Here is a 12,508-nt window from a genome sequence, read left to right as displayed (position 1 = left end):
GGAAAATAATGGAAGAAGAGATGGTTTTCCCTCAGCCTTTGGATGTATGTAGTCTTTGCCATGTCATTATCTATAGGGGGACCTGTGCCACTGAAGCTGTTGCATCTGATCCAGGAAAACACCAGGCAGCAGGGAAGAGTGATGTCTCTCTGAGCATTCCTGGTGGCATTTCTTATCTCTGATGGCCTTTAAACTGACATGGCCTCTTGGAGTGGTGGAGGAACATCCCCAGGCCACACCTTCACTTGGTGATGCCCAACTTTGCCTCCTTCCTCGGACCAGCATGTGCTGAGATTTGCCTCTTTTTGCTCAAGCAGTGGCATATTTCAAGTTCTGGATATTTTCATACAACAGCTATTTTTCCTTTTATAATTTCCTGCCCTGTGCCAGTGGTGGCTTCTCCACAGCTCTGCAATGGATGTGAATCACACATGAGCACTGAACTTCAGTTTATTTGAAACATCTTGTGCCTTTATCAGGGCCCACATCACAACAACTGAAAGGTCAGCAACATTCTCCTGCTGGCTTCAAAAAGCCCAGAATTCCTCCAGGAGAGCCAAGAAATGTGACAGGAGGTGAGTGGGGATTAAACGTCTATTAGGATCATCAACTTCCCAGGCTGCATTCAGCAAGAAAAGCTGAAGCAAATGTCACAGAATCACAGAATCATTAAGGCTGGACAATACCTTCAAGATCACTGAGCCTTTGACCTATCACCACCTTGTCAGCCAGACCAGAGCACTGAGTGCAACTTCCAGTCATTCCTTAAAAACTTCCAGGGATGGTGTTGCTGGAGGCAGGAGGTGGGATCCTGACACTGTAATAAATGAGTTTTAAAAATTATTATCCTATGCAGAGATTTTTAATTTTTTTTTAATGAATTCTTATCCTTTTTTTTTCTGCCAGAAGAAAGAGTCCTCTTTAATTAGCTTGGGAATTGTCTACATGAATTTCTGCAGAACTAGGCAGAAGGTGTTTATTTCTTTTCCGTGCATTTTTCACACATTTGATTGTTTCAAATATTTTTTTGTTCCTTTTTTTTTTTTTAAGCTACTTTGTGACAGCCAGTCACCTTGGATTTTGTTTTCTTTTGAAATATTTCATTACTGTTCCGATGTGATTGTCCTCTAAGGAGCTTATCCTGTAACTTCCTAAATCCTTCAAATGAAACCAGGACAAGACTCTGGTTCCTTTACTTCCCTTGAACTCTTTTTCCTTCCAAACATATTTCAGTTCCTCCATAACTTCATTTTGACCTAGATTTGTGATACCAGAATTTTCATACCGCTTTGAGACAATTATTTTGCAATGTTTGTTTTTGTTCTTTTTTGGAATTATTATTGATTATCAACCCTGTTAATGGTACTATGACATCACAGAATCATAGAATTGTTAAGGTTGGAAAAGACCTTTAATCTCATTGAGTCCAACCACCCACCCAGCACCACCACCACGTTTCACCACTAAATCATGTCCCTAAGTGCCACATCCACATGTTTTTTGAACACTTCCAGGGATGGTGACTCCATCACTGGGACTCCAATGCCTTTTCCAGTGCTTTACAATCCTTTCCATGAAAAAACTCATCCTAGTATCCAATCTAAACCTCCCCTGAGGCTGTTTCCTCTCACCCTGTCAGCATAGGCATCCAGCTTCTTTGTAGTCCTGGGTAAACTCCTAGCTGTGGTATCCTATGGGAAGAGCTGTAAGGATACAGATCCTAAAATTTCAGCTCTCAAATGAGGTAAAATAACAAGAAAAGGTGAGGCTCTCCACGGGGCTGTTTTGCTGCATGTGTCCACCACAACTTGTGCTCAGTCCTTGCTTTTGGTTGCTGTGAAGGATCGGTTTCAGCTCTATCAATATGCAGACACAGGGGATTTCTTTTGGAATAGTCACATTTATTTTTAAATAAACCACTGGTCAGATGGTGTGGGCATCAGGAGATTTTTGCTCTAACAGATCTTTTTTTCCTGCTGCCAGTACAGTCATGTCTCTATCAAAACTTCATTATTGACAACATTAAAATAAATATGCATTTTTCCTCAGTCAGAGGCTCTCTTTGAGCCAAGAACATCTGAGATCTTAGCAAAGTAAAATATTCTTTAAAAAAAAAATCTGAACGTGAAAAATAAGAAAACCAGCAAAAATATAAAACCTTTCCCTAAAAACCAGCATTTGTCCATCCATAGGTGAGGACATTGTGATCTGTGATTGAAGATGAGGACCCCAAAAGGCTGGAGGTGACCACACATGGCGTCTTCTGTCCATCCCTCCTCCCTTCCCACCCTACAACTTCCATGACTCCTCCCTGCCTGAGACTCGGCTCCCGGCCTCTCATCACTCCAAAGTCAAGCTGGAGGCAAAGAACCAAGATTATTTGCTTTACATTACAGCTTCCAAAGTGCTTCTGCTGCTCACGTGATCTTCTCTTTTAACTCTCTCATCCCAACAACCCTCTTCACTGAGGAATTCATCAAATTCTATCAGATCTCTCCTGTACCACTTGACTTTAACCCTTCCTTCTCCTCTCCAAGGAACACTGTGCTCACAGACACCTTAGGCTGGGAAATACTTGGTGGATGCCTTTCCCTGGGGAATGTCATCTTAGTCCTCACTTTCTGCATTCTGTTCGTTGGTTGAAAAGATGGAGAAAAAAACATGCAGAAATAAGTTTTAAAATGTATGATCTATTTGTCCTGTCTCCTGAGACTGGAATAACTAATTTTTCTGTGCTTCTCAGTCTTCCCCAGCTCCTTGCAGGCTCCACATCCCCTCTCTAATTACCTTGTCAGCACCTTCAAGTTCCCGGAGGTTTTCCAGATACTCTCCCCTCTTTCCCACTTATCCAAAAAAGCACCAATCACAGATGCAATGTCCTGGGCCGTGTCCAGATGCCACATCTCTGAGCAGCATCTCCCCATCCCTCCTTGCCCCAGCACCCCGTGGAAAGAGGACCAATCACTCCTGACTACATCTTGGTGAGGCGCAGGACGTTGAGGCGCACGGGCAGGAACGTGGCGCCGGAGGCATACTGGATCTCCCGGAGAACCCCTTCCCACTTCTTCTGCTCCTCGTCATACCTGGGGAGAGGCAGGCAGGCAGTGGTGAGGAAAGGTCTCCTCTCCCTCCCTCCAGCTGCTCTCCATTGGGGTGGGAGCCCACAGGAATCTGCACGGGGACTTTCAGCCCTGGCGTGCTCTGGTTTGGGGGACGTGGATATCAGCACGTGCTCTTGCAGGGGAGGGGATATTTTTCTTCAGGGAATTGGGTTGATGGCACCAAGGTGGAACATCCTTGGTGAAGGACAGCAAGATCCTGCTGAGGGTGCCAGAGCACTGATCTGAGGGACAGGAGCAGCCAACGCTGCACTAGCAGCTGTCACTAAGTGCTTTCTGCCCACTCCTCTTGCATGAAAGACTATCCGCTTCCCACCCAGACTATCTGCTTCCCAGCCCAGAATCTCTGTTTTCCAGCCCACATTCTCTGCTTCCCAGCCCAGAGTCTCTGTTTCCCAGCTCAGATTCTCTGCTTCCCAGCCCAGCCTCTCTGCTTCCCAGCCCAGACTATCTGCTTCCCAGCCCGAGCACTGGCTGTTCCCAGGGAGAGGAAGCATCGCACAGATGCTGCTCCACACCAAAGGGGAGTCTGGAACCTGCTCCAGACAAAATGTCAACGCTCAACAAAGCCAAAGGAGCAAGTTTTCCCTGGTCTGTTGCTGTGTGAGGCTGGGAGAGATCACTGAAGCACCAATGTGCCCTCCAGCACAGCACAGGGCGAACTTCCCAGACACCGAGTGCTGAGCCTGCAGCCTGGTGCTGGTGTGACAACCTCCATCTCACACTGACGGCATAAAAAACCCCAGAAATTATCTGTTTCACTGCTAGCATCCCTCCCATGCTCCTGTAGACAGCCCTGGGGAAGGTTGTCACCTCCAAACGTCATTCAGCTCCGTTGGCACCAGCTCTCCCGACTCGGTCTCCACCGTGGCGAACCCCCCGAGCAGGTAGAGCACCCCAGACAGGCTGACCAGGCTGACAGAGCTGCGCTCCTGGGGGAACTCCGTGAAGGTGTCCCACCTGCCACGTGAGAGAGGGGACAAGTTAGAGCATCCTGGACACCCCCACGCTGAGGATGGCCTCAAATCAGGATTCAACAACAGAGCTCACGAGGGACAGATCCAGTTGTGCAGGGCTAGGTGGGGTGGGACCATACCCTGGCTGGTTTTAGGGAAACTGTTCCCATCATCACTGTTCAACTTTGTTTTGCTTTGGTTGTGTGGACCAGTTTGTCCCAGTGCTGGGGCAGCAGCTGCAAGAGCCACCCAAACTCACAGGGTTTATTGTCTTGGGTGAAGCTCCAGGGAACCCAAGGATGGCACAGTGGGTGAAAGCACTTTGAGGGCGAGCCTGAGATGATCCCCAGCCTAACCACAGTGACTTTGGTGATGCCCAACTCTCTGAGAAACCACAGAACCCTAAAATGCCTTGGGTTGGAAGGGACCTTAAAGATTATCCAGTTCCAACTCCCCTACCATGGGCGTATAAACTGGAGGAACTGACATCAGGAGCCACAAACAAACTCCAGGATGTCTGGGTGTTGCTGAGCCTACACCTGCCCCTACTCCTTGTGTAACCACAACTCAGGACATACTTGTTGGTGGCAATGTCGTAGACCTCCACAGTGTTGGTCAAGCCAGAGTCAGTGACACCAGCTGCCACGTAGATTTTGTCCTTGTGCATGGTGGCTCCGAACAAGGAGCGGGCGGTTTTCATGGGAGCCATTTCCTTCCACTCAAACTTGGCGGGGTTGTAGACACACATCTTCTTCAGGCACTTCCTGGAGAAAAATAAGAGGGAAAAGGAGCCTCAATCCCCTGCCAAGAGGTGGTTTTGCCCTGCAGGGGTTTGGGGGTGTCTGCTGAGAAGAAGGTGGGGTCTCTAGGGAGGATTTTTCTCTTTCACATCAGCATGAGTGGAGGAGCCCACACCCTTTGTTGGGTGTGCACACAAGGATGTCCATGCCTGGAGTCACCACCTGTGTGTGTAACACATCCCCTCCTGCTGTGCCCACTTTGGACAGGAGTCCTGAGAGCTCAGCTTGGTGCTCACACACCTGGAAACAGGTCCAGGCAGCCCCTCAGGACCTCTCACAGCCATCAAGGCATTGATTTATTATTCCTGATCCACCGTGATGCTGCAGAATATCCTCAGTGGTGTTCCTGTAGCCAGGTGGGCAGTGTGAGGATGTTCACGCCTTTCAGACCATAACCCATCCCAATCCTTGCTGGATTGTGGAATGTTTGCTCTGCAAACAGCCACATCTGTGCCCTGCAAGGCAGCCACTGTGGTGCTCCTGAGAGAAGCTTTTCCTGCTGAGCTTGTCTCCTGCAGGAGGGTGGGATGGGGTCAGGGTGGATGAGGTTTTTCCCTTCTGTTGCAAATACACGTCTGGATTTGACTATGGTGACCACTCTCCCCCAAAAGCCCAAGACAGGACACCCTAAAAGTGAAGGAGCTTCTTGCTCTTCAATGCCTCTCCCAATCTGCGTGACTTTTATTTTTTTGTGAGCAAAGGGGATCAGAGAATGGTTTAATTTGGAAGGGTCTTTAAAGAGCATCTCATTCCAACCCCCATAGGCAGGACAACCTTCCACTGGACCAGTTTCCCTCAAAGCCCCCTCCAGCCTGTTTCCAGGGATGGGGCAATGCATTCTCTTTCCTGTAAGGACTCTGCCATCTTCCTCATGTCCCTGTTGGCCTCCTAAGGTTTTAGAAAGGGCTGCAGGCACAAAAGTGAGTGGAAAGGAAAGGATCCACATTTCCTATTCCGTCCAGCCCTCCTTAAACCAGGCTGAGGAGGTACCACCTCTGCACTCCCACTGTTTTGGGGGATTGCCTCCTTGATTTTCTCTTGCTTTTTGACTTACTTGTCACTTCCTTTGCCCCCGATGACGTAGACAAGATCCTTGTGTGACACCACTGCATGGCCATAGACCGAGTAGGGAAGGGGATCAGCCTCACCCCACTTGAAGGACCTGGGCCAGAAAAAGATGGGAAGCAAAAGGATTTGTAGCTTGCTGGATGACACCTAGAGGACCTGGCATTTCCCAGACCTAAAGGTGAGCAGAGGGTTGGGCTCAGTCACAGAAACACAAGGGCTGCAATGGGGCAGGCTCAGACAATAAATGTCTAATGATCCTAAAAATAATAATAATGATCCTAAAAATAATAATAATGATCCTAAAAATAATAATAATAATCCTAAAAAAGGGTGACAGTAAAATAAGGAGAGTATTTATGCTAATATCCATTATTTTCTTGAGGTCTTCAGGTAGGGATAGGGAGCAATAATGACCCCTTGAACCTCTTTTTCTCCAAGCTGAGCCCCCCAAGTTCTTTCAGTTGCTCCTGGTGCTCCAGACCCTTCCCCAGCTCTGTTCCCTTCTTGGGGCTCACTCCAGCCCCTCAATGTCCTTCTTGTCTTGAGAGGCCCTAAACTGGATGCAGGATTTGAGGTGCAGCCTCACAGAGCCCAGCACGAAGGAAGAAACGTTTCCCTGGTCCTGCTGATCCATCCAGGATGCCACTGGCCCTCTTGGCCAGCTGGGCACAGGTTCAGCCATGTTCAATCAGAATAATATCAACCAAATAAAACCAGGGATAAAGTGGTGCTGATCACATCTCTACCAGCTTCAAACTGATGCTCAAACCACCCCCAGACACTTAGCAGGGGCAGAGAAATTCTTTCCCAGAGTCTGCAGGGGCAGATAAATGCCCTGCTCTGTGGGAATGGAACTGGTTTCAAATCTCTGCCTATAAAACAGACTTGGAAGCACACACGTCTAAATATAGACCAAGCAAAGGCTTGTTGATGCCTGCTGCTCTGTCTCTTTGGGGCAGAGAGCAGCAGGCTTTGGATGTTTCTGTCTCCTGAGAGAAGAACAGGATGGTGCCTTTTAATAAAGCTCATGAGCTAGCAGGGGTCAGAGCCCATTGTCCAAAAATAATTGGATATTAAGCCTGATATCAATCAGGATGAGCCATTCTGTGACACATCTGAAAAATTTGAAAACAAGCTTTTCTGTTCAAACCTCTTTTGGTGAGACCACAGTGAATGTCACTGATCCTTTAATCAATGGGCAAGAGCAGAGGATTTAGCAGAAGGAAAAAAACACCTCTGTACGTGTCTCACATCTACTAACACCAGTCCCAGATGACAAAATATCCCCCATAAAGGCTTCCCTCTCCAGGAGGCTCAATAAAGGGAGCAGCTGGAGTGAGACAGCTCACATCCCCAGGGCACAGCTCGAGGACAGTCCCAGCATCCTCATACAGAGCTCAAGCCCTTCTCCCAAACCTTTTGACCCCTGGAGAGCTGGAATCACTTTGCATGGCAGCTGCTCCAGCTTCTCCTCCACCCCACACTCACTGTGGACACTCACAGCCGGTCGTAGCACAGGACTGAATCCAAGGTCTTCTCTCCCTCCTTCAGTTCCTTCCCTCCAACCACAAAAATTGAGTTTTCTGCCTCCCCCAGGCCGAAGAGGCAGCGAGGGGAGGGCAGGGGGGGCATCCCCAGCCAGTCTGCGTCCAGATGGTCGTACTGGAAGGGAACACATGGCCATTAGTGTGTGTCCATTTGTTTAGCAAAAGTCGGGGCCCAGAGGTGGAGGACAAAGTGTGTTCCCATGTGCAGCTTGGTCACCCCAGCAGCAATGCTCCTGTGGCTGTGCCTTTGTCAGCTGGAGCAGGGTGGGAGATCTGAGAGCAAACCCAGGTCACCATTTGTGTGATAAACCTTTTATGACCAGGCATAAGAGCAGAGATGGGTCTGCAGCAACATTTTGTGCTCTAGTCATCAAAGCCTGGACTTTATAGAATCACATTAAAGTTGGGAAATAGCTCTGAGATCATTGGGTCCAAACTTTGACCCGTCACCTCCTTGTCAATTCAATGGCACTGAGTGCCACTTCAGGTCATTTCTTGAACACCTCTAGGGATGATGACTCCACCATTTCCCTGGGCAGCCCATCTCAATGCCTGACCACCTTTCCAGTAAAAACATTCTCCATGATGTCCAACCTGAACCTCCCCTGGTGCAGCCTCAGGCCTTGTCCTCTCATCCTGTCACTGGTGGCCCGGGAGAAGAGGCCAACACCACATGGCTCCAGCGTCCTTTGAGGGAGTTGTGGAGTGATGAGCTCTCTCCTGAGTCTCCTCTTCTAACTTGGAACTTGGAACAAGCTTGGTCATCTTTGGGTGAAAGACTTCTTGCTGCACTTACAATGGATCATTCCTGGGACTGGAGGAACGGAAACATTTCAATCCTAGAAATTTTCCTGAAATTTTTCGTGCACAGAACACCTCACAGTATTTCATCCAGGCATTTCCCAACTCTGCCAGGTAACAGGGTGCTACCAGCAATGTTGGCTACACAGATAAAATGTGCCACACCCATGTGAGAGATGAGCAAGCTGCAGGATCAGATCACCAAATCCTTGGACAACTGTAGATCAAGGCATTGCATCTCCCACCCGCAAAAATTTAAAAAAAGATAAAAAAATCTTAGACTGAAGACTCTGAGCTCTGTGGCTTAATGGGAACTGGGGGGAAATATTATTATAGCTTGATAGAGGAGGGAGGGGTGTCTTGCAGCCAATTTTGTGGGACTGCAGGATGAAGCTGTGACGCAGCACTGCCTGGAGCATTGTTTGCCATGGGCTCAGGCCAAGGAGCTTCAGCCTGATGGGTTGGCTCCAAAGACTCGCCCTCAGCTGGGTGCCTGTGGTTTTTGTCCCTTTGTAAGCTGTGGTCCACACATGTGTTATTTATAGTGCAACCCTGAGCACTTCAGTCATCGGGAGAGTTCCTGCTTCTTGATGGATTCAGCATTGTTTTGGAGTCATAAATCTTGCAAGTGACAAAGAAAGGATACCCTTTTCCATCTGAAATGTCAATGGAATCATTTTGCTCCTGCCAAAATCTGCAAGGCCCCTGGGATTTATCAGCATTTTTTATTCTGGTATCTGTCCTGAAATCTAAATTATCCCTGACCTAATGCACCTGACTTCAGCAGGGGGAATGTGAAATTTGGGGGGAAAGAAAGACTCAAATGGTGTAGGGAGCTGTGGCACAGCGGCTTATCATAGAGCTACATGTCTGAATGTGTCATTTTAACTGAAAAAAGGCTCAAAACCTCTCTTGCTCATACAGCAACTGTGAGCTACATAATGACACTGATGTAATAAATTAAACATTTGCAAACTGATGGCAATCTCCAGTCCCAGGGTTTGTCTGATTCTCCCAAGCACAAGTGATGTGGTGATATGGTGTGAAGAGACCCTTCTTGTGGGCAAGAGCTGAAACTGGCCCCAAGATGCCACTGAGGCATTTGCCACTGAGTCAGTGGCAAACTAGGAGCTGAATAAAGAAATCTTGCTGTTTGCAGCTCAGAACCACAGAGTACTTTGGGGAAGGACCACCAAAGGTTTTTCACCCAACCCGCGTGTTCAAAGGGGCACAGGTTTGGAGCTAGAGCAGCTTCCCAGGGCTTTGTGCAGTCAAATATTGAATGCTTCCAAGGATGCTGCCCCACCCCTGGAAGTGTTCAAGGCCAAGTTGGATGGAGCTCCGAGCAGCCTGCTCTAGTGGATGGTGTCCCTGCTCATGGCAGGGGTTTGGAACTAGGTGATCTTCAAGGTCCCTCTCAAGATTCCATAGAATGGGCTCCCAGGCCATTCTATGATTCTGTGACCTCTCTGGACCCTATGGACCCTGCTCCTCCTCTGCTGGGAAGATTGATCTTTAGGCACAGGTTTGGCTGAGTGCATTGGCCTGCTCTTCTCAGGTAACTGATGGGGTTGCCCACACCTCTGTCATCATGGATTGCCCACTGTGAAAGGCTGCATCTCAAACAGGACACCCCCAGCACTTCCCCAGCTTTCCCACTCCCTCCTGCTCTATAGGGCTGGGGCTTCTTCCTCCTGGATTCTCATTCCCTGGACTCCACCTGGCCTCCACAACCCCCTGTTCTTTTCCAGGTGAGGACAAGCCTGGCCCCTGCATGATGTGCAGCCCTACTGATGAGTCAAGGCAGGGATCAGGGCTCTGTGTCTCAGCTTGGCAAACACCCTCATTTTATCCTTTCTGCCTGGAGATGTTATTGTTTTCCCCAGAAGATGTGAGCCTGAGACATGCTATTGTCCCTTCCCAGAAGATTTGAGACATGGAGAGGAACAAAAAAAAGGATTTCTGGGTATGGGAGGAAGAATAGAGGATTTACTGGATTCCTTGGGGTCAGCAGGGAGGGCAGGCACCTTGTGTTAGCTGTCTACAGAGAAAGAAATCTGGGCTGCAGCCCAGGCTGGGGCTCAGACTGCCTGCACAGCTCAATCCAGTCACAGCTGGGTCACTGCTGAGTTAGAACAGCCACTTTCCCTGAGGGGCATCCCCAAAGACAGCTCGTGGTGGTTTCCTCCTCTCAGGAAATGGCTGAGGCAGAGACTCTGAGCTGGACCAAGCCCATCTCCAGGGGCGGGAGCAGCACTGGGAATGGGGCACGCGTTGGGAGGCAGGGACATGCCCTGTGTCCTTGGGGTGTTTGTTCTGTGGCTGCAGCTGCTGCTGCTCCTTTTTCAGCACCTGGCAGCGTCACCCTTGGGTTTTCCTGGGGTTCATAACCAGGGAAGGCAGGGGATGCAAAGCAGAACCTGGATCTGACGCCACAAACCTCCCAGTTTGTGAACCTTGTGGCAGCCAGGCCTGGGCCAAATTCACTGTTCTAAACAATCCTCTCCTCAGGATTTGGATCAGGAAGGCTCATTCCTATTTCCTACTCCTTCAAACCTTCTTCCTCAACTACCATAACCACCCCTCAGTGGCAGGTGCCTCAAAAATAAAGGGAGAAGAATCTCAGCAACCCAGATCATTCTCCTTCGTTTACAACTTTCACTTTAACATCACATGGCAACAAATATTGTGGGATTTGCATGGAAGCTAAAGCTTGGTGATGTTCCCAAATGCCAAAGAAACAAAAGAAAGATAAAGGTAGTACCTGTAGGAAGTAGGAGCTCATGGGATCCTCTTTGTTGTCCTCGTTGTAGTACAGTCCTCCAACAATGAAGATCTGATTCTCTTTGGTCACCAGACTGACATGGTTCTTTGGGATTTGAGTAGACAGGGAGGCAAAATAGCACTCGTTGGCATTGGGGTCGTAGGCCACTGCTCCACTGTCACTCACCATGAAAATAAGGTCCTGGAGGAACATCCCAAAGCGCATTGTGTCATTCAGGATCCCAGGCAGAGCATCCTCCTCTGCATCTTCCCCCTCATCGACCGCGCCATTGACAACGTTCTCCTTCCCTTGATTCTCACTGTTCTTCTTCACTTTCTTCTTCTTCACCACGGTGAATTTGCCTTTCTGGGCGTCCTTCACCATCTGCAGCTTCTTGAGCAGCTCCGGGCTGGACTTGACCATGGCGTGTTTCTCCACGTGGTCCCTGATGTAGTCGTCGGGCATGAGGCGGAAGCGGATGCTCTCGAAGATGACGGGCAAAGCCTTCTGCCGGCTCTCCCGCTCCTTGGTCCCCACCCACTTCATCACCACCTCAAAGACGCTCTCCTCCTTCTCCACGTTGAGGGAGTCGCTGGAGATGATGGCAATCAGCTCGTCGGGGGAGAGCTGGTAGAACTCCTCGTCCCGCGAGACCAGCGCGAAGCGGTCGCAGATGAAATCCCGGGCAGCCACGGCCAGCCGGGCGCAGTCCAGCATCAGTCCCAGCCGGAAGATGGCCAGGCAGTTGCTGAGGCAGAGCCTCTTCTGCAGGAAGGACACGCACACGGTGAAGATGGAGGGGATCTGGAACATGTTGGCCACGGAGAAGATGTCCTGCACGTTCTGCTCGGTGATCTCCAGCTCGGAGGTGTAGATGTAGTGGAGGATCTTGCCCATGACGTCTGGGTCAACATCTTCCAAGCTGACCTCCCTCTTCTTGCTCTCTTCCATGTCTGAGAGGAACATGGCCCGGAAATACGGGCTGCAGGCTGCCAGCACCAGCCGATGGCAGGGAAACTCCTTCCCTTTCACTTTCAAAACACAGTCCAGAAACTTGTTGTGGTCCAACATGTCTTTGAGTCCGTCCTGGAGAAGAGTTTGTTGGTAGAGGCGCAATTCTTCCACTTGATCAAGAGGCAAACCCATGGCGATGAGTAACCGCTCGTTCTTTGCCCCAGTCCTTCTTTTATGGGTAAATATTGGTGGCTATACCTAAACCTGAGTAAAGAAACTTGCCCAGAGCAGAGCTCACAGCCTCAGGAGCTTCCAGACCGCTGGCACACCGGGAATGTGAAACGCTCGCTACGCTCCCAGCTGTCTGTGCACTTCAGTTTCCAGCTCGGGGCTTTATATATAGACACAGCGTGGCAGAGCTTAAGGAATCCATAGTGCAGCATGTGTAAGCCGATCACCCTTTAATATGACACATTGGACAGGGAGGAGGGGAGGGGGG

General features: G+C 49.4%; 1 protein-coding gene across 1 annotated transcript; it reads right to left on the bottom strand.

Moving 5' to 3' along the window:
* Positions 1-1,880: 1,880 nt before the first annotated feature.
* On the bottom strand, positions 1,881-12,201 carry KLHL40 (kelch like family member 40). Its single transcript, XM_039726554.1, has 6 exons — positions 11,056-12,201; positions 7,445-7,605; positions 5,930-6,037; positions 4,654-4,839; positions 3,933-4,079; positions 1,881-3,083 (listed from the first exon to the last, which is right to left on the bottom strand). Exons 1-6 carry the CDS (start codon positions 12,199-12,201, stop codon positions 2,972-2,974), a joined length of 1,860 nt encoding a protein of 619 aa, XP_039582488.1. The 3' UTR covers positions 1,881-2,971.
* Positions 12,202-12,508: the final 307 nt, after the last annotated feature.

Source organism: Passer montanus, unplaced genomic scaffold, assembly GCF_014805655.1.
Source record: "Passer montanus isolate IOZ18808 unplaced genomic scaffold, ASM1480565v1 scaffold59, whole genome shotgun sequence".
NCBI classification, from domain to species: domain Eukaryota; kingdom Metazoa; phylum Chordata; class Aves; order Passeriformes; family Passeridae; genus Passer; species Passer montanus.
Note: the sequence above shows the minus strand (reverse complement) of the source record. Positions and strands in the feature narration are given on the sequence as shown.

Coding starts and splice junctions, on each gene's coding strand:
- KLHL40 (XM_039726554.1), bottom strand. CDS start 12,201: ATGGGTTTGCCTCTTGATCAAGTGGAAGAATTGCGCCTCTACCAACAA. Junction 7,606..11,055: donor TGAGCTCCTACTTCCTACAG/GTACTACCTTTA, acceptor GTTCCCTTCCAG/TACGACCATCTGGACGCAGA. Junction 6,038..7,444: donor GTCCTGTGCTACGACCGGCT/GTGAGTGTCCAC, acceptor TTTCTGGCCCAG/GTCCTTCAAGTGGGGTGAGG.